This window comes from Haliotis asinina, chromosome 7 (assembly GCF_037392515.1).
Source record: "Haliotis asinina isolate JCU_RB_2024 chromosome 7, JCU_Hal_asi_v2, whole genome shotgun sequence".
NCBI lineage: Eukaryota > Metazoa > Mollusca > Gastropoda > Lepetellida > Haliotidae > Haliotis > Haliotis asinina.
The window spans coordinates 55,347,851-55,367,386 of NC_090286.1; the positions used below are offsets into that span (position 1 = coordinate 55,347,851).

The 19,536-nt window shown below is 36.4% G+C and overlaps 1 protein-coding gene across 1 annotated transcript; it reads left to right on the plus strand.

Moving 5' to 3' along the window:
* Positions 1-9,253: 9,253 nt before the first annotated feature.
* LOC137290665 (ciliary microtubule inner protein 2C-like) lies at positions 9,254-18,470 on the plus strand. Its single transcript, XM_067821744.1, has 5 exons — positions 9,254-9,414; positions 11,425-11,508; positions 11,826-12,015; positions 12,359-12,471; positions 17,500-18,470. The coding sequence occupies exons 1-5, from the start codon at positions 9,344-9,346 to the stop codon at positions 17,645-17,647; spliced, it is 606 nt and encodes a 201-aa protein (XP_067677845.1). The 5' UTR covers positions 9,254-9,343; the 3' UTR covers positions 17,648-18,470.
* Positions 18,471-19,536: the final 1,066 nt, after the last annotated feature.

Here is a 19,536-nt window from a genome sequence, read left to right on the forward strand (position 1 = left end):
TAAGCAGTTAGCATTCCAAGCATCCAAAGCAATAATGCCTGTGTATAATTTGTTCAAGCAAAATGACTTTATATCATTTAATGTGGCTTCTTCTATTTTTTATAATAAGATTGCACCCATTCTATTATATGGTTCTGAAATTTGGGGCCTAAAATACCATGACTCATTAGAAAAAATACAAACTTTATATTTTAAGAAATACTTATGTATCGGTAAATATGCTTCCAACAGAGCAATTCTTGGCGATACAGGCAGATATTCTATCTTTGTTTCAACACTATTAAGAGCAGTCAACTATTGGATAAAGTTATTACGTATGGATGCTTATAGATATCAATGTTATCGCATGTTAAAACAACTAGATGATAAAGGTAAAAACAGCTGGGTGTCTAATATCAGAAATATTCTTTTTAAGTGTGGGTTTCCTTATGTCTGGATATCACAGGATGTCGGTGATAAAGAGCTGTTTAATTTAATTTTTAAACAAAGACTGACAGACATATTTTTGAGAAGAGCTTTCTGTAAACTCAGAATCTCCTTGCATGATTTCCGTGTACAGTCTGAACATAAATGTGAAAATGCTACATCTGGAAAATGAGCTCAATGTAGTTTTGTTGCAAATGTCAGAGCTCCATTTGGAGCTACAGCAGTCACTATTTTGACAGTGTGCCTACTTTGGCAGTTGCCGTGAGCTCTAGTTTCCTTGTCAAGCTGATTTGGAATGTCTTTAGAAGTTCTTACAGCGTCAGTTGATGCTCGAGCACAGCCAAACTCATGGAATGATTTGGCATCCACCTTTCGCACTTCATTTGTCGTGGATCTGAGAATTTTACCATGCCAGCAAACAGGAACTCATGAAAGGCATGTATAAAGGTGTTTAAACTGTCAGACAGAAAAGGGATTTCATTGTTTATTTTTGGGTGTACATCACATATCAAAAATTCCTTTTTCTTAATATTCAGATTTGTTCAGGTTTTTTTCAGTAAAGGTTTATTTATAGATCAACCATCACATAGGCAAACTTTTTTAATGTACCGTAGATATGTTACTACAGCTGAGATCTGCCACTGAGACTGTATTTTAATGGATAAAGTCCCAGAAATCCACTGTTTTCTCCTACTTATTTTTATATTGATTCAAAAGTTAGCTTACGTGCTATTTCTGTTTAACCTTGTCCTTGATTTGCAATAGAGAAGTCAGCATGTATTTTTCTGACGGTACAATAAGTAATGTTGGTGTTAATTTTTAACGAAAATATAGTAAGTATGTTTTGTCAGAACTTATCACTTTATTGGACATAGGTGCTACGATAGCATTTTGGATGCTCTGCACATTGCACTTCTAAAAATAATAAGAAACGGCAAAAGTAAGTGTTCCTTTTGACCATTTCTGACTATTTCTGTTTAACCTTGTTCTTGATTTGCATGGAGAAGTCTGCATGTATTTTTCATGTTGTTACCAAGTCAACTGGGTCCCTCTAGTTCTGAGAGTATAATATTTATGTTTTAGTGGCTTAGTTAGGGTCACAGTTAACATGTGAATATTAACCTTAATTCATATTCTGGCCAAAAATAGTTTGGGATATATCGAAATTTTGAAATTATGAATAATGGTTTATTTATTCATTGACATAGTGATTAAATATCAATCATAACAATACCTATATCCCTAACTTATTTTGTCGATTATATTTGTGGGTTAATAATTTTGTGTTTTAGTGGCTTAATTATGGTCACAGTTAATATGTAAATATTAACATTATTTTATATTTGTGGGCTGATTGAAATTTTTGTGTACGTTTCAGACTCATAAGTTTGTATGAAGTGAAATGTTGAAGTTTTGTTGTCATTTTGCAGGCATAAATTTACGGATACAAGGGCAAATTGTAAGTATTTAGATCTTTCACTGGAATATTATATAAACCTCGTGTATTATTAACATTGCACTGGAGTTATTTAATATGCTTGACTCTTTGGAAAAGGAAAAGTATAAAGTTTGAAATGTTTGGCATTGCAAAGAGCTCGTTTATTGCCTTTTTTGACACACAGTATACAATTTGGGTTACCAATACTCTTGATGTTGCTCAGTTTAACGTCTTTGAGATACATAAAAAGTACTAAGCTATATACAAACAACTTCTTTGTTTACACAGAAGAAGAACATTTCAGTGTAGATTCTCAGACCGTTACGAAGAAAGGAATGAGATGTGGGGAGGCATATATACAGATATTAAGTATACTCTGATGTAAGTTGAATCAGGTCTTAGCAAGCATAAGAGACTCCTCTGTTCTGTTGTGAACACGCTACTTCATATTTGTATATGCCTCACTGCACTACCTTGCACTTCAATTACTTGATAATGGTGTTAGAAACTGCACCGAAACACCGGTCTTCATTATATATTTGTTACACTTTGGGTTGTCAGTTACAATTTTAAGTCCCTGATTCACTCACTTAATTATATATACAGAAGTTTTTCATCCACATATATTATCGTTACTGAGAATGTTTGCGTCAACAATTTTTATCAAACTAAATAATGTATTGGAAAAGTAGCATAAGTGAGAAAACGTATTGACTGTACTTATACTGTATTTCATTAAAGGAACGGTTTTGTTTTGTTTGCTCGGTGAGCACACTCCAGATCCTACAAACATTTTAGTGTAAGATCCTGACACTGGAAAATCAACTGTCTAGTTGCCTAAAACATGAAACGGATTCACTGTAGACCCGTTTTTGAAACAGTACATATCTAATGACATTACACATGGATCCTCGACTGTTTTGTTAGAGTTGAATTGTATTTATAAACCTATTCAAATAGATGTGACCAGTGATTATTCCTTATTAACCTCCGAAACATATTTTTGCATTTCATAGTCGAGGTAATTTTCGTCATCTGCTGTGGTGTGTAGACTTACACACGTAAGAGACTAACAGGATCGGGTGGTCAGCCTTGCTGACTTGGTTGACACATGTCATCGGTTCCAAATTGCCCTGATCGATGCTCATGTTGTCGATCACTGGATTGTCTGGTCCAGAATCGATTATTTACAGACCGACGGCAAATAGCTGGAATAATGCTGGGTGCGGCGTAAAACTAAACTCACTCACTCACACGTAAGAACATTCTCATAGCTTCAAGACGCCCTGCAGTCGCGACACGATGCGCGGTTCATTGCCTTTTCGATTTTTTACCATGGACCCTATTATGGTGATCTACCTTTAATTGTCTGCGATCTATGGTCAATGTTTTATATCGGCCTGTCTTCTCTAATTACAACGTTTTTTGTTTTTCATCCTAGTTACAAGTTAAAACGCCAAACAGTGTGTGTGTGCATTAGTGCGTGCGTGTTCGTACGTTGAGCTAACCCTCAATAGCTTCCAGGCCAATTGCAACATTCTCTGACAAGAAACCAGCAGTTCTACACTCTGAGTATGAACATAAAATAGACTGTGTAGTATGTCTCTTTTCGGGACTGGAAAAAATGTCGCAGATTTTGTCATTCATTCTCAAAACACTAACAGTTCATTAAATGTGATTAGTTGAAACGATCCACAATAACGCATGAATAGAAGTACATCAGGACTATATGCGTCGAACTCATTGTAACATACATAATTTTATAAATAATTGATACTTTATTTAATTAACATGATTCTATCATCAAACGTTAGATCAACCACCGATCTTATGACGTGTTACTTGTTGCCTTGAACGTGATATGCCTTGCCATATATGTTGACAAAATTCAAAGTCTGCAAACCAGTCTAAGATTAAGGCGATCATTAAATAACTCTAGTGTTTCACCATGCAATATATGAAAACCAAATTCTTATTTATTGTTGGTGCCTTTCTGCTTGTCATCGATGCAAGAATTTGTCCCGCGACGTCACTCTCTGTAAGTAGTTATCGGTAAATCTTTTAGTATTCCATGAAACTTCTAAAATGCCAATCGTTGAAGAAAGGTAAAATGGATATCGAGCCTGTGCTACCTGTGAGAGTTTCATTGACAGTTCATTGAAGGTTGTATTATTAATACTGTAAAAGCTTCTGGTTGACCAAGTTCATGACTAAGTTCATCGAAACGTAACTTCTAAAAATGCCTTTAAAAGAAGAAACGTATAAAGTTTATTCATGGTTGTATTCTACACTTGGTATCATAGAAAAAAAAATTCTGTTGGACTGAGGTTATGAAAGAGTTAATAAGGTGTATTTTAGTCAAAGACTGTCAGCTTTGAATACTAATAAACAATTCAGTCATAACTGATAATCCGTTTGAGGTAGTTTTTGGATTTTATTTGAGTTATCTATCGTATTTTGGGTATAGACCCTTGATGACATACCTATATTTCTAAATGAATCGAGCACTTTAGAGTAGCAAGCTCGACCAAGTGATAAACTGATTGAGGTTCACTAATTAAAGGCGACTGATACGTAATTGCCATGTAACATCCACAGCTTAAGGGGCGGTAGGGTAGCCTAGTGATTAAATTGTCCAGGGTTCGATTCCCTACGTCGGTACAATGTGTGAAGACATTTCTGGTGTCCCCGCCGTGAGATTGCTGGACTGTTGCTAAAAGCGGCGTATAACCCAACTCACTCAGTCACATCACATATGTTTATCTATTATCGTGATGCTACTGTAACTACTAATGTAACTATTCTGGTTATAGATGACACTGCTTGACTAACAATTCAGTATGGTTACCATGAAGTTAAACATGCTCCCTTTAAATGTAATCAATGGATTATGTATGCATGGTTCCTGACCTTACCATGGTCCCAGTTCAGTTGTGTTCCGTGACACCTGTCATTCAAATGTTGCTGCTCCATACTATACAGCATCGGACATTATCAGTTAATATTTATTTTTAAGAAATAGAAACATTCTTTTATACTCTTCTACAGCTGGGATGTACATTGACGCCCCTCCCACAACATATCGATGTACAAATGATCGTGATAATTGTCTGACATTCTAGGTGTCTCAGTCAGTCAGTCTTGTATTTCGTACTGAAGTGAGTGAGTGAGTTTAGTTTTACGTCACACTCAGCAATATTCCAGCTATATGACGACGGTCTGTAAATAATCGAGTCTGGATCAGACAATCCAGTGATCAACAACATGAGCATCGATCTGCGCAATTGGGAACCGATGACATGTGTCAACCAAGTCAGCGAGGCTGACCACCCGATCCCGTTAGTCGCCTCTTACGACAAGCATAGTCACCTTTTGTGGCAAGCATGGGTTGCTGAAGGCCTATTCTACCCCGGGACCTTCACGGGTCTTCGCACTGAAGAGGCCACAAAACATTATATAGTACATAATGTGCATACATTTACATTCACCCAAATCTTGAATTCAAGCATATACATTTTTCAGTTATTTTTATTTATTTAATTTTTTTAATTTTTGTAATGTATGCAATATTAATATTGATAAATTTTGAAGCAATAAGCTGTTTGAAACTTCTTAGTAATAATATAAATTTAATAACGTTGGGATACCTACAGAAACTGATTTGGTAAATACTTTTGTCTAAAATCTGAGTACCGCGAGCTAACAAGGACGGGAATGGTACTCATCCTTTTCTTACAAAAGTGTTAAAAACAACAGTTTGGAAAAACGAGAGACTATTTGACAATCAATCTTAAGTTGTGTTATATAGTACTGTATTGACTAGCTGATTGATCGCATGAGTAAGTGAGTATGTTCAGATGTTAAGTCACATCAGCAATATTTCAGCCATATCGTGACTAAATCAAGTTATAGATTTACAATGATTACAAACTAAATTATAACCACCTGTCAACGACGGGCAGTAAAAACATCTAGATTATCATATATATTCAAAACAACTAGCAATTAAATCTGAAAAAGTTTAACTATAGAGGAAGATACAATGTGAAAACGGGCTATGGATCGGCAACAACTGAAAGTAGATCAAGATACTAAGGATCATGGGGACTTACAGCACATTTGCTTCCTGCATGGACTCTAGCTGGATTTAGGTCATCCCTTCAACCATTAGCAATTTGAGATAGTCTATAGTCACATATTAGAGATGGCTCGTCCGCCTCAGCATAGAGGCTGTCAATAGGTGAGGTTCTAAAGGAGCTAAGACATAGTCTTAGAACTTGGTGGTGGACAGAATCTAAAAGGTTTAAGTTGGTTGTGCAGGCTCCACCTTATACGATGGAGCAGCGCTATATATAGTCTCCCTGGATGGAGCCATCGACTTTTGAACGAACCAATGATCGATAAGATTGTAGGAGCGTAGCTTCATCCCACTTAGAACTTTTAAAACGTCAAGTGCCTTCAGGCATTTATTTTCTAGGGATTTAATACGTGGCAGAAACGTTAAATGTAAGTCAAAAATGAAACCCAAGAACTTGACCTCCATAACAACTTGGAGGGGACTGTCGTGCTCTTGGGGGTTAGATTGGAGATTGGAGAACGGGGAGGCGCGCCAACTACTGGAAGCTGTTTGTGAAGCAGTGATCTCCATGTCAGTTGATTCAAACTGATTTTGAACCACAACGGGAGTTGCTGAAGGTAAAGGTCCTTCCAAATGTTGAAGAGTTTTAAATTTCATCTTTCTTCTCATTTGTTTCTCTCTTTAGCACTACGGTGAACGTCACTCTTTATAATTACTGGTAAGGATACCGTATCAGTTCTTGTGTATACTGTTTGAGAAGCTGGCGACATATTACAGAGTAACGATAGTTTTCCGATTTCTCAAGTATTTGCTGCTTGTCATGTACCTGTAGCAGGTTTGGTAACCAATGCCGAAGTTGCAGTAGCCGGCTTTAACTGAGTTTGGAAGAGTCGTCATTCCAAAAGTAAACAGACTGTTTGTTTTCACAGTGCCTGAATCTTGTTTCCTTGTTAATCGTTTCCTAGGAGTGACCCCTTGATCCTTTAATTCATCTACAGTCTGCTCTTCTGACAAATCAAAGAGCGTGGTCAATCTCTGACGATGCTTCTGCAGATGAATGGGTAACAGATGTATTGGGGTTTGACTGAACTGCTTTGTTTGCATCAGAATATGAAATGGTCTTCTTATGTGCATCTGAGTTTCAGTTTTGGACTCAATTTCGAAAGATTTAGAAAGATGGGCAAAATTTTGATGAATCCGTATGTTCACCATTGCAGTTGGCACACTTCATGCCATTTGCACTTGTGCAGTGAACAGAACGCGGCAACGGAATGTTGTGTTTTGCCATGGCAGTACTTGGCACCATGTCCAAGTTTGTGACAGTGTAAACGACGGAGAGGATTTTGTACCTATGTCTCCACTCCGGCAAAAGGTAAGTTTGAAAGGACGTCCGTCCGCAGCTGCAACAACCAAGTACTTTGGCCAGAGGTCACCAGACTGAGGTACTTCTTCATCTCTTCATCCCCAGAGAAAGAAAGATGACTTTTTATTTCTGTTAACTGAACCAAAGAGCCATGGTTTAGTGATGTGTTTCATCAATCCTGCTCTCAAGCGCTCCCTTATTTTTCCATGTAACTTCAGCAGCCATGCGATAAAAAGCTTGTGATAAAACCTTGAAAAAAGTAAAGGAACACTTGTCCTTTCAAGTGATCCCTTATTTTCCCTCAGAATATATTAATGTCAGGGTTCATGTCAAATCTTTATAGATATGTATTAATATTTCTCATGGTATACTCGCAAAATGGAATATCCCCTACTTATTTACTGGTATATATCGCATTGTGAATCCTCCACAAAGATCCCAGTCACTTCTTATTCATCTCATATACACTGATGACCTTGGTCGTTTTGATTTTGACGTTTTTTGCGACTTCAGACTAGAAAAAGAACCAATTCCCCTTGTTGAGTAACAGTAACATCGGAATGTCCTGTAACGAAAACGTGGCAAGATAGGTATCGTAAGAGATATGATTGATTTTGCTCGTAGTTTCTGGTTACCATCTTCAACATGCCTTTGGTTTTATTTCCAAGATTCATCAGTGGTACGACCCAGAATAGGCAGAGGGTGTGATGGATTATGACATGAACAAAACTCCTGAGTGTGGGTCAACATACAGACTCAAATATCTAAGCCAGCAAATCGGACCTTGTGGGGTTTTTTTTTCTTTTTTTTTGTTGATAAACTGAATGGATTTATTAATATCATGTAAAATTTCTTTCCCTTTATACAGCTATAGCTTTCTTATACTTTTAAGCAATGACAAAATAGCTATATCAGCAAAATGTCATTTTTCATTTGGCCATAAAATGTTGTGTACTACCTAATTTACACAAATAATTGTTTTGAATTGTTCTAAAGAGAACGTCGCAAAATGGAGAAGAAAAGAAAGTACATGTATGTATTCTGGGTAGTTTTTAAAGTGCAGGACACCATGATGGCATCAAGGTACATGGTAGTTATAGGCCTTTCTAAGAAAGTGAGACTACTCTCTAAAATCATAAATGCATAACATACCACATCTACAAATTATTGCCGAAAGGAATATGTGTAGGCACGTGCATAAAGTGCCTAATGGCAGGTACGCTACTGAGTAACCTTATGTGCGGCTTAGATTCAAGTACGATCTCCATGACAAATACGAATAATTCTGTGGTAATAACTGTGCTTTTTACGTCTTTTGCTCACCAACTGTGGACCCAGTCCTGTAAACAATTTACTCATTATTATAGAAATATTCATCACATTTTCTTTTTAAACTAATATCGTGCAAACGTTACTACTGGGGGTCATTTTCGAAATAAACAACAATAAAATAGCTTGCGGTAAACTTTAATTTTATCATAAGAAAAACTTTACGTAATTCTGCGAATAAAATCTAGATCTATAGCTCTGTTTTAACAGAGAACCTATTATGGTACCTGCATCTATTGACTTGAAAACCAACAATTTACATTTTAGATTGTTATATTTTCAAAACATTATTTTAAAAAGATACATATCTAGGTCTTGTGAGTAATCAAATTTTTTCGCTTCATGATCATATATTATATTTGCGCGTTTTAAACGAGAAACTTAAAAGCGTAAGTATTTTAAGGCGACAAAACATTGGGGGAACTACTTGTTGCTATGGGTACCGCGTCGTGATTCACAAAAAAACATTTGAACTATGACTTGTGTTCATAAAGTGTAAAATATAGTGAATGCACATGTTTAGGGAAGTCGACATGCGTAATATTAACTTGCTTGTGTTGTATTCCAAACCACGTCAATCATTGTGCCGACGTATTTATGCACTATTTCTTACCGCGGATTGTTTGTAGTCCGTAGCAGCGCATGTAAACAACTTCACATGGTCACACGAGAGCACTGTCAGAAGTCGACGGAAAATTAGACGAGCGAAATGTCTAGACCAGCAGGGACTCTTATCACCACCCACAATGCCAACTACATATCTCCCAGATTTATGCCGGGGTAATGTTTTCTGCTGATCGTGTGTGTGAAATTACAATGTTTGTCCACATTGCTACCACATTGCTAGCCGACCAGAACCGCGGTGACATTGTGCCCAAGCCATGGCACTGGCCAAGAATGTATTCCTTCAAAGACTAGATGTAATTCATTTAAAGTGATGTGTAGGTATTGTCTAAACTGAGAATTAGTCACGATTGTGGTGGGTGTTTCTGTGAGATATGACGATTCGGTGCACAGTCACCTTTCATGTCGTGTGATTTTAGATGTACTTCAGATGCATAGATTACCTCCCCTTTGTACACATATCAGCTTCAGCATGACACTGTTTCAATTTTTTTCCTTATGAGAATGCTTTTAATAATCAGGTTTAAATAGGAGAACCTTTACATTTCACAGGTTAAAGGAAAGATTATGAGAAAGTATGAAGCTCTATTCCCATGCAGTTGTTCAAAAAGAATGCAGATCAAGTTAATGACAAATTCACACATAGAATAAGTTTAAAACAGGCGAGGTAACTTTGTCATGCAAAGAAATTATTGTCACACCTGAAATGAGTCAGTAAGTTACTTCATCAGTTTAGCATTATACAAGAATTAAAATTTCCTTTGATACACTGATATTTGATTTGTGTTCACTGTCTTTCTTCATTGATCAATTTGGCCTACCTTGGGAATACAGCACTACAGACTTAGTTGAAGACATGTCAAAATACTCTTTTACGTCATTGTAGGTGATTTCATTCTCAAAAGAAAAATGGCCTTTGACGCCATTATAGCAACAAGTTCGTGAAGCTCAGCAAGTGTGTATGAGCTCCGCTCAATGAAGTTTCATTTCACCAGCTATGTCATTGCAGAAGCCCAATGATGTTGCAAGTTTCCAGTAGTTGTTTCCCAGTGGATGCACAGTTTTTCACAAGCATTATCTGTTTTGACTAATACGCTTTTATTTCTTTGTATTAATAGTTGCTGAGGTGGTATATTTTGTGTATATTTATATCTTGTGTTTTTTAAATTCAGTAAGAATGGTCACATTCTTTCATATTCTGTTATTCTCACTTTTGGTCAGTTTAAATAATCTAAATATATTTTATATTTCTGTTTCAAACATAACTATTTGACCTAGATGAATTATAAATGGCAACTTGTACATGCAATGTATATATCTTTTTCATTCAGTAATTTGCATCATTACACTGAAATGGAGTTTATTAGTATTTATTTTTTGAAGCAGGAAGAATGCATTATACTGGACACGTCAGCCATTTCGTGCCAGCTGTCAATGTATTCTATTTATTAGAATTATTTCAAGGGGTTAAGGTAAGGGACTTAATCTGATATAGTAGGTAGATGTAGAGTGTAATGCATGAGTACCATTTGTTTTCCTTTTTCACACAAAAACGGGAGACCAAAAACATCAAAAGTTAAATGCACAATGAAATGTTCTATGCACCGTGAAAGTGACGTCTGACGTCTGATGTCAACAACTGTTTTCAGTTGGAGGCATACTGGCTCATTCCAGTCCATGTACATGGTATCTTGTAGATTTCCTGAATAGGACAAGGGTGACAAATGATGTCAGGGCCATTTGGCAACTGTTCATAGATTAAAATCACGAGACACCAAGTCTACCTGTAACCTTCATAATTGTTCGCAACATATTTGACTGTTTCTGTTCATTTCCGTGACATCACAGGAATAACTTGCTAAATTTGCACATTGTGCAACAGTGTGGATGTAGCTCAGTCAGTTAGCTGTCAGTCTAAAAGTCCTAAGGTTGTGGGTTTGGGTTCAGCGGGTTCTAACAAACTGTTTGCCTGTCTCAGGGAGTCGTGACCTATGGCAGAGAACGTCCTCATGAGAAGTTGTGGTGCTGATTTCTAAAGGTGCTCCAGTAGATGGATGTATTTTCCTGATGAAGTGAATTTTATGGGGGGAAAGAAGTGACAATTACTAGAGATTTAATTTGGTTTAGTTAATAACATATTTGAGTAACCATTTAACTTTGATGCAGGTATCGAGGTCACTGCCCAACCACCAAGTTTGACTATGGTGAAACCTATGGAAATGCAACAGCTAAATATTTCCAGGACTACAGGTACGAATGTCACAATTAATTGTCTTACTGTTTCATTGTAGGCAGCAATACTAAACACTCTCATAATTATATGTTCCATACCTTATCTATTTAGTTTTATAAACATTCTCCATAACATCATGATGTAAAACATTCTGGAAAATTCTGACAGATATATGTTGTAGTGATTGGGATTAGGGTCTGCTGCCTGATTTTGGAGGCTGATCATATCAACAATATACACAAATTTCTATGTTTTTATTATTATGTACAAAGTGTCACAGTAACTGGCTTATTTAGTTTATTTGTATATTCATATAACCATGTTTTACTTGAAGGTCTGAGGTGTTGAGGAGCTCAGCTGACCCCTACTGCAGAGGAGGGCAGTTCCCCACATACTACACACACAATCCAGACCTAGTGATAGGGAACCGCAGTCGCAACCAAGACAGATGGCTTGCAGCACCCAAATATCAGCTGTCAAACATTGACCATGACAGGCGTGAAGAGCTGTACAAGTTTGACCAGGTAAGGAGAATGGCCAGTTAGTAGGCCAGTATGGATAACATTAAGTCTATCACTAGTATCAGAGACTTGCTAACTATGAGAAAGTCTTTGCTACTTTTATGAAAGCTTAGATTTATGTTGGTATGGATAGACCAACTCCTTTTTAGAGAGGACAGTCGGTGGTTTGATTCCCAGCACCACGTGACTTTTAAAGATGGTACATGTTATTCACGTGGATAATTGTACTATTTATGTGCATTTTAAAGAATTTATGACCATGATTTGATCAATACTTCTGTTGCTGTCAATGTTACTGAAGATGTTACTGGTAGTAATGTTATTATTTTACAAATTGTGCCTGCAGTTGGCTCAGTCTCACCGTGAACACTACACAGACAAGTCAGGGACCAGGAAGAGTGTGGACTACTTCAAGCTGCCTGTCAGTGCTGAGGACCAATTTAAGAAAAATGCTATGTTGTAAGTATGGGTGTACATTGTAGTTGCTGCTTGTCATCTATACCTGTCACCTGTCATGTGCTTGTCACTCATCTTCCATGTTGTCCTCCACTGCTTCGTTGTACTAATCCTTTGAAAATAACATAATTTGAACTATTTATGAGAAAAAAGAAACAGAATTTTAAAATTATGCAGTTTGAGTAACTTCAGTAAGTTAGAATTAGAATTAAACAAATTGTTAAATGCAAGTATAACAGTGCTAATTCTTCGTGTGAATGGGTTCTCTATGAAACACATTGGTGCAGGTATATGTTTTATTGTATGAAATCAATGTGCTCAAAACATATACAATATTCTGATTCTCAAAATATATTACATTCCTGTGAAATGGGTTGCTAATATGATGGGGCTTTAGAAGCAAAATTATTTCAAGTTTTGGACCACGGTACAGGCAGTAAAATGATGAAACTGTACAAAACCGCCATCACTTGCAATATTGGTGTACACATGTGTGCTAAGAACCAGCAATAGGACCATCTATAATGGCTGCATCTTTCATTGATTCTAGAATCAACTATTTCTGTTTTTAGTGCTATATTCTTGCATGCCATTCCCACAAACCTGCTGCTTTACATCCTCTGATTGTCTTGGTAGTGGTTTCCACTGTGCTTGGTGAGGTGTTTGCAGAAATCCAGCATGTTGGTATTTGCCAGATATTTCATTAATGGCTGCTTTGTGAAGGATTACTTTGAACTTTCGTTTGAGGAATGTGATCTTTAACTTGCAAGTCTGAAACATCTGGCAAAGACTTTACGAGCTTTGTGACCTTATACTAATCTGGGTTTGTAGACAAATCATCTTCATTTAGTTATGGCTATTCTGTTCTCACAAATATCAGAACTGAAGCAATATAGATGTCCTCAGATATGTACACATAGAATTTTCTATTTTCTATTCCTATTATTTTATGTGTACAGAGAAATAAAAGATCTCACTTTTTTTCTGTGCTAATTATACTCTTATTATTTTTATTGCAATGGTTCATTTCTTTTGTCATCTTGTTTCTAATTCAGTCATCTCAAAATGGTTGTCATTTTTCCCACAAAGAGTCTGTGAGGAAGACTGGTATTAGCATGAAGAAATGAACCAATTATTGTAACAACCTTTAGACGTAGTCCTCATGTTCTGATGAAGCTAGGTGTATTCTCCCATGTAGAGTCTCAAATAGTGCATGTCTTCTAGAAATCTGAATCTGTATGTACAACCATACTGTATGTAATCCTGTGAAGAAATGAACCAATTATTGTAACATCCTTTAGATGTAGTCCTCTTTCTCTGATGACCCGAGGTGTATTCTCCCTTGTAGAGTCTCAAATAGTGCATGTCTTCTAGAAATCTGAATCTGTATGTACACCCATACAGTATGTAATCCTATGAATACAAATCCAGTTTCTTAAATGAAAATCTTTATCTTAAAGAAATAGACAATAAAGTTAATTAAATATCAATTACATCTGATTTAATACTAACAATGTAAAGTGTTTGTTGGCACTTGAGTGACTTGCAGTGTTCACGATATGGTGATGTCATCATTTTGTGTGTGTGGTGATAAGTTCCCAGTGTGCACAGCCATGCTGACTGCTTCTCGCTAATGGAACATCTTGAGAGCACTTCAGGTAAGGTTACATTCTAATGATGATTTGTTTCCCGATGCCTTATCATCGTATCAGACTTTCCACCAACTTGTTATGGCCATGTGGATGATGTAGAGAATAACCTGTGGTGAAATGAGGTTTAACATTGTATTTCAGATTATTTCGTTCATATGACGATGTGTATGTGTTTGTGTGTGTGTGTGTGTGTGTGTGTGTATATGTAACTGCTTGAACTCCCCCAGACTTATGCTGGTTTTATAGTACTAGCTCACTGAGATACCATCATGCAGTTACACATGAATACCCCACTCAGACACCTTATACGGACTCTGAGCTGACCCTCCTTGTTATACCAGGCAGGGACCAACAAGTATCATATTTTAACATGTTTTGGTATGACATGACTGGGGATTGAACCTAAGACCTTACACTCTCAGGGTGAACCCTCTAACCACTATTCCACAGGGGCGGTCAGTTTTATTTGGGACATTTGTTTAGCATTAATTAATAATATATGGGAATATGATCCATGATTCCTTGTTGCTTGGCCTGGCTATTCTTTATGTTCTTCATCAGTCATGCTGAAGTGGGAGCTGTGTCATATAAAATTGTTTCTGACATGAACAATTGGCAAAGTCATCTTCAGTTATTTGTGACAGTGCATTACTATGATGAGCTACTGTTGACAGCGTCTAGCAAATACTGAAAACAGTGAAACAATGCCTGTTACCAGAAGTATGAAGCAGATTGTGACTTACTGAAAATGACTCACTGCACTGGTTTTCTTACCACTATTGCTGATAAATGTCATATGTTTCCCTTAAAGATCTAAAGAATAACTGAGAGTGATGAGGATGCTCTCATATTCCATCCACATAAATTTTACTTTAAAAATCCCAATGTATTGTATTCACTTGTTCAGGATATCTATGTAATAATCATGAAGGATTCATTACAGAAATTCAGTGAACGGGTAAATTCAAGAATTATTTTCTTCAGCATTAATCATAATTAACCTACTGCCAGATAACTGTAGAATGTCCTAAGAGACTGTTTGTGTTTCCTGCATTCATTTTGCCCAATGTGTTGCACAGGAGTAACAACTGTCTTGTTTGCTCAGTCGCAAAATTCTTGGACTTGTACACAAATCCTCAAACTAGTGATAAATCTAAATCTGAATTTGTATTGAATGTTTGTCAGGTTCAAATGTGGATGCAAGAAAAGATTTTAAAATACATAGAGATGTTAAATTATTGGTCTTTGTTTGAATGGTAACTATGGTCTTATTGCCATTTTAGATATAAACTTTTAGGCAGTCTAATTGTAGATTATATACCCCTTATTCATACATTTGAAACTTCATGCTTCAGTGTCAAAGAATGAACTTTAAAGCTTTGTTTCTTCTTTTCATTAATCCTGTTCTAAATTGTAGAATACTAAATACTGTATGTCAGGAAATGTTCGAGTTATCTAATTTTCAAGGTTTTCAAGGTTAGGAAAGTACCGGTATTATATCCATGAATTTTCCCGTACTTCAAACCTTCGTGTTAGATTTCCTATAGATAAGCATTTCAACCTCTAGCAACCAATGACTTCCTGACATAGGCATTACCTCTGTAATGCCTGTCTACAACTTGTCTGTTCATCGACAGAATTCTTTCTGACACAACAACATGCTTTCAGCAGAGACCTATGCATACATGTTTATAGTAAGTTGTTAAGAAAACAACTGAAATATTTATATTTTTAGGTCCCCAAACTTGGAAATTTAAATCACCTTGAAATCTCTGTTGGTCTCCAACCTCAAAATTTTAGTACACGGAAACTTTACCAGTATACGTTACCAGTCTGTAGGTGAAGATTCCATAGTGTACTCAAATTACTTTAATGTTCTATTTTTTTTCCTTTATGTTATTCTCTTATATCTTTGTCAGGTTTAGAATCAAACATGAATGTCAATTTTGTGAACAAATCCAGAAAACTGGTACACCTAAACATGGAAGATTGGTTCTTACAGAGGAAACAGTTCACGTTCCTTTTGGATCACAAGCAGATTTTTGTTTGGTTGGTTTGTTTGGTATTTTTGTTTTGTATTTTTTATTTATGTTTGTCCTTATTTATTTTGAGCAGGTTAGGACTCTGACAAACCAAGGATTATGAACGGGGCACATTTCTGATTCTGAATCACCCTTGCTCAGAGACTTTCTGATGGCAAAGCACTAAGTGATTTCAGGATATGCACTTCGAAGGCATGCAACAGTACACTGTAAATTGTGGCACTAAATGTTGATGAGATTTGTTGACAATGTCAGTATGGGAGCCCCTCTAAGTTGTACAAGACAGTTTATCTACACGTTTTAAGGACCTCTCCATGCACAGACAGCATGCCCTGTAGCACTGTCACGAGACCCGTGTTTAGTGTAATACATCTCCCAGATGGATGTTGAGCAGTAGGTTTGTGGGTTTGGTTTACTAAGGTGCATAATTATTTTGAAATACAAGAACAAACCAAGTTCAGGACCAAATGTGGGAACACATTTTCTTTCAGCATGTACAGGCGATGGAGAAGATGAATTAAAGTGTCCAGTCTGCCTGTTTGGTAATTTTAGACAGTTGTTCATGATAGTTGGTACATGTGTCAGTTATTCATGACAGTTGATATAGTCTGTCAGTTATTCATGATAGTGTATGCATCTGTCAGTTGTTCATGATAGTGGATACATCTGTCAGTTATTTATAACAGTGTATGCTTCAGTCACTTATTCATAATAGTGAATGCATCTCTCAGTTGTTCATGATAGTTGATACATCTGTGAGTAGTTCATGATACATGTAGTTGATACATCTGTTGATACATCTCTCCTAGAATAAGTGACAGTGGAATTCACAGTTGTTGCGTACACCCAAATATTCAGAACAAACTTCAAGCACACTTTAATAGGAAATATGATCACCTGGGACTGTTGGATAGTATGTCATAGATCATGTGCTTTAAAAAGCTCCTTACTTTTATAAAAATGTGACTGCATACAATTTATTTGCAACAAATTAAAAGAAACCCACCGTTTGTGAAAAAAATACATTATTTTATCTATTCAGGATTTTGAAACACTGCAGGATGTTCCATGAAATTGATTTGAACTCTCCATATGATAAAGCAAAATGTGAAACAGAAACCGAATAAGTCTGTAGAACACCTTATGTGCAGATTTGAAAAACACTGTTAGAAATCATGTACTGATGCAGAATAAAGATAGTAGTGATTTTTACTGCTTAAAATTCATTGAACTTAATCATTGGTAAATTGTTGTATCTTATAACAGATTTGTCTGTATATGTGTGTGTGTATTATACAGCACCTGTACATAAAGACAGCTTGTTTGTTTTGTTTCAGCATGCTATTGTCCACTGGCCACTCGGATCAGATCAGTTTACCTCACATAGAGCATGTAGCACGACGAGGGCCCCTCATCCGTCGCGTCGCCCTCAACTCTTCCCAGCGAGATAGGGAAATGAGGGATGTGTACTTCGAGAGTCGCTAACCATAGCCTCCAAACAGTGTTATGATCAGTTAGGATTTAAGTTAATTTTTACAGTTGTCTACATATTTCCTATTTTCACTTCTTTCTTTAAGTTTTTAGTAAATGCAAAACCAAACTTTTGAGACTATACAGCAAGTGGAACATTATTCTGTTTGATTGTTTTGTTTAAACATGGACGTCAGTATTAATGGCTGTGATATATTTGTTGACATACTGTCAGGGTTTGAATGCTTTGTTATTTATATTTCTCTTAGTTATGTTTTCTATTTCAACATTGCATGAACAAATTTAAGTTCTTTGGCATTTTGTTTTCGGCCCAAGAATATTTGTTTAGTGTCAGAATTGGATAAAGTTTGTCAACTACAAAGTGACATAGGTTACCGCATGTCTTTCGGTATGAACTGAGAACTGTGTTGTGAGACTTATATATATACATAAGCATTTTGATTTTGATTTAGAAATGGTTGTTTGTGATAACTTATATATTGTTGTGTACTTTTATCTGAATTTTACTGACTCGTTTTATTTCTGTCCATCACTACTGATAAACATGAGGATGTATAGTGGCATGTCTGTGATAGGACATCATTGTATTGTGCAGAATTACTGCATTACTTTGTAAATTTCCAGTTTTCCTTTGGGTTTGTCCTTTTCTTTTCATAAAGAAATGTCTGCTGGATATGTGTTTGTAAATAACTAAAAGGGATATTGTACAATATATTTGTTATGTTTTTCATCTGTGTCATTTAATCATGTTGCTCTAGATCATCATTCAGTATAACCATGAGTTGCATATGACAGCATTAAACAGTGTTGAAAAGTCCATGTTCCATCTCATCATTTGCATGTCAGGTGTGCACAATATGAAATATGGTTTTAGCGTGCGTGGATGCGTGCATGTTTATATTTGATCTTATCAACCTACATGGTGATTGTCACTATATATTAGAAATTCCTTTTTTTCCCTTAATAACTGCATTAGAGGTTTTCATTTTTCCTGGGTTTTACATTCTGTAAGAAAGACCTATTTCCCAGTTATACTTTTTGTAAGTAAGCCTTCTACCCAGATTTTACTTTTTCCTAACTCTATATTAACATCAACATGCATGCGCAGATGATGTGTTGAGTGTTTGAAATCAGTTGGAAAATATTCATGGTTCCATCATTTAATTATTCAATGTCCAAATGTTCTCATTAGCAGGAATGGATCCGCATGCTTCAGATTACTAAGCGGACACTCTACCTCGCCGATAATGATGCAGTAGTTGAATTATCTATTTATAGTAAGGCCCACTGTGATTAAATTGATTTTACTAGTGCTTCAGTTCTTGTTATGTAGCTCTCAGTCTTACTTCTCCCCTCCATCTAGTCTTGGGTTGTACTTTCCCAACCATAGCCTCAGAGTTGTGCTTTATCCTACACAGAACAGGAGACAAAGTTGATGGGGTGGTCAAGTTTCATAATTTGGTACATGCAAACACTGGAATGTCCAGGTCATGACTAAAATGACTCCATTGTTTTCAGACTGTAATAACACAACTGGAGCATGGTTGAATGTGGGATTCATCAATTAAATAACAGGCATTTTTTAGTTACTTTGTTGGTTTGTTGTTTTACTCTGCACTGAGCAATATAATCTAGCTATATGGCGTTGGTCCGTAAATGATGAGTGAGTGAGTGAGTTTAGTTTTACGCCGCACTCAGCAATATTCCAGCTATATGGAGGCAGTCTGTAAATAATTGAGTCTGGACCAGACAATCCAGTGATCAACAACATGAGGATTGATCTGCGCAATTGGGAACTGATGACATGTGTCAACCAAGTCAGCGAGTCTGACCATCCTATCACGTTAGTCGCCTCTTACAACAAGCATGGGTTGCTGATGGCC

Excerpts from the sequence above, each read along its gene's own strand:
- LOC137290665 (XM_067821744.1), top strand. The coding sequence starts at position 9,344 with ATGTCTAGACCAGCAGGGACTCTTATCACCACCCACAATGCCAACTAC. Across the intron at positions 11,509-11,825 it reads AAATATTTCCAGGACTACAG|GTCTGAGGTGTTGAGGAGCT; the intron begins GTACGAATGTCA and ends TTTTACTTGAAG. Across the intron at positions 12,016-12,358 it reads AGCTGTACAAGTTTGACCAG|TTGGCTCAGTCTCACCGTGA; the intron begins GTAAGGAGAATG and ends TTGTGCCTGCAG.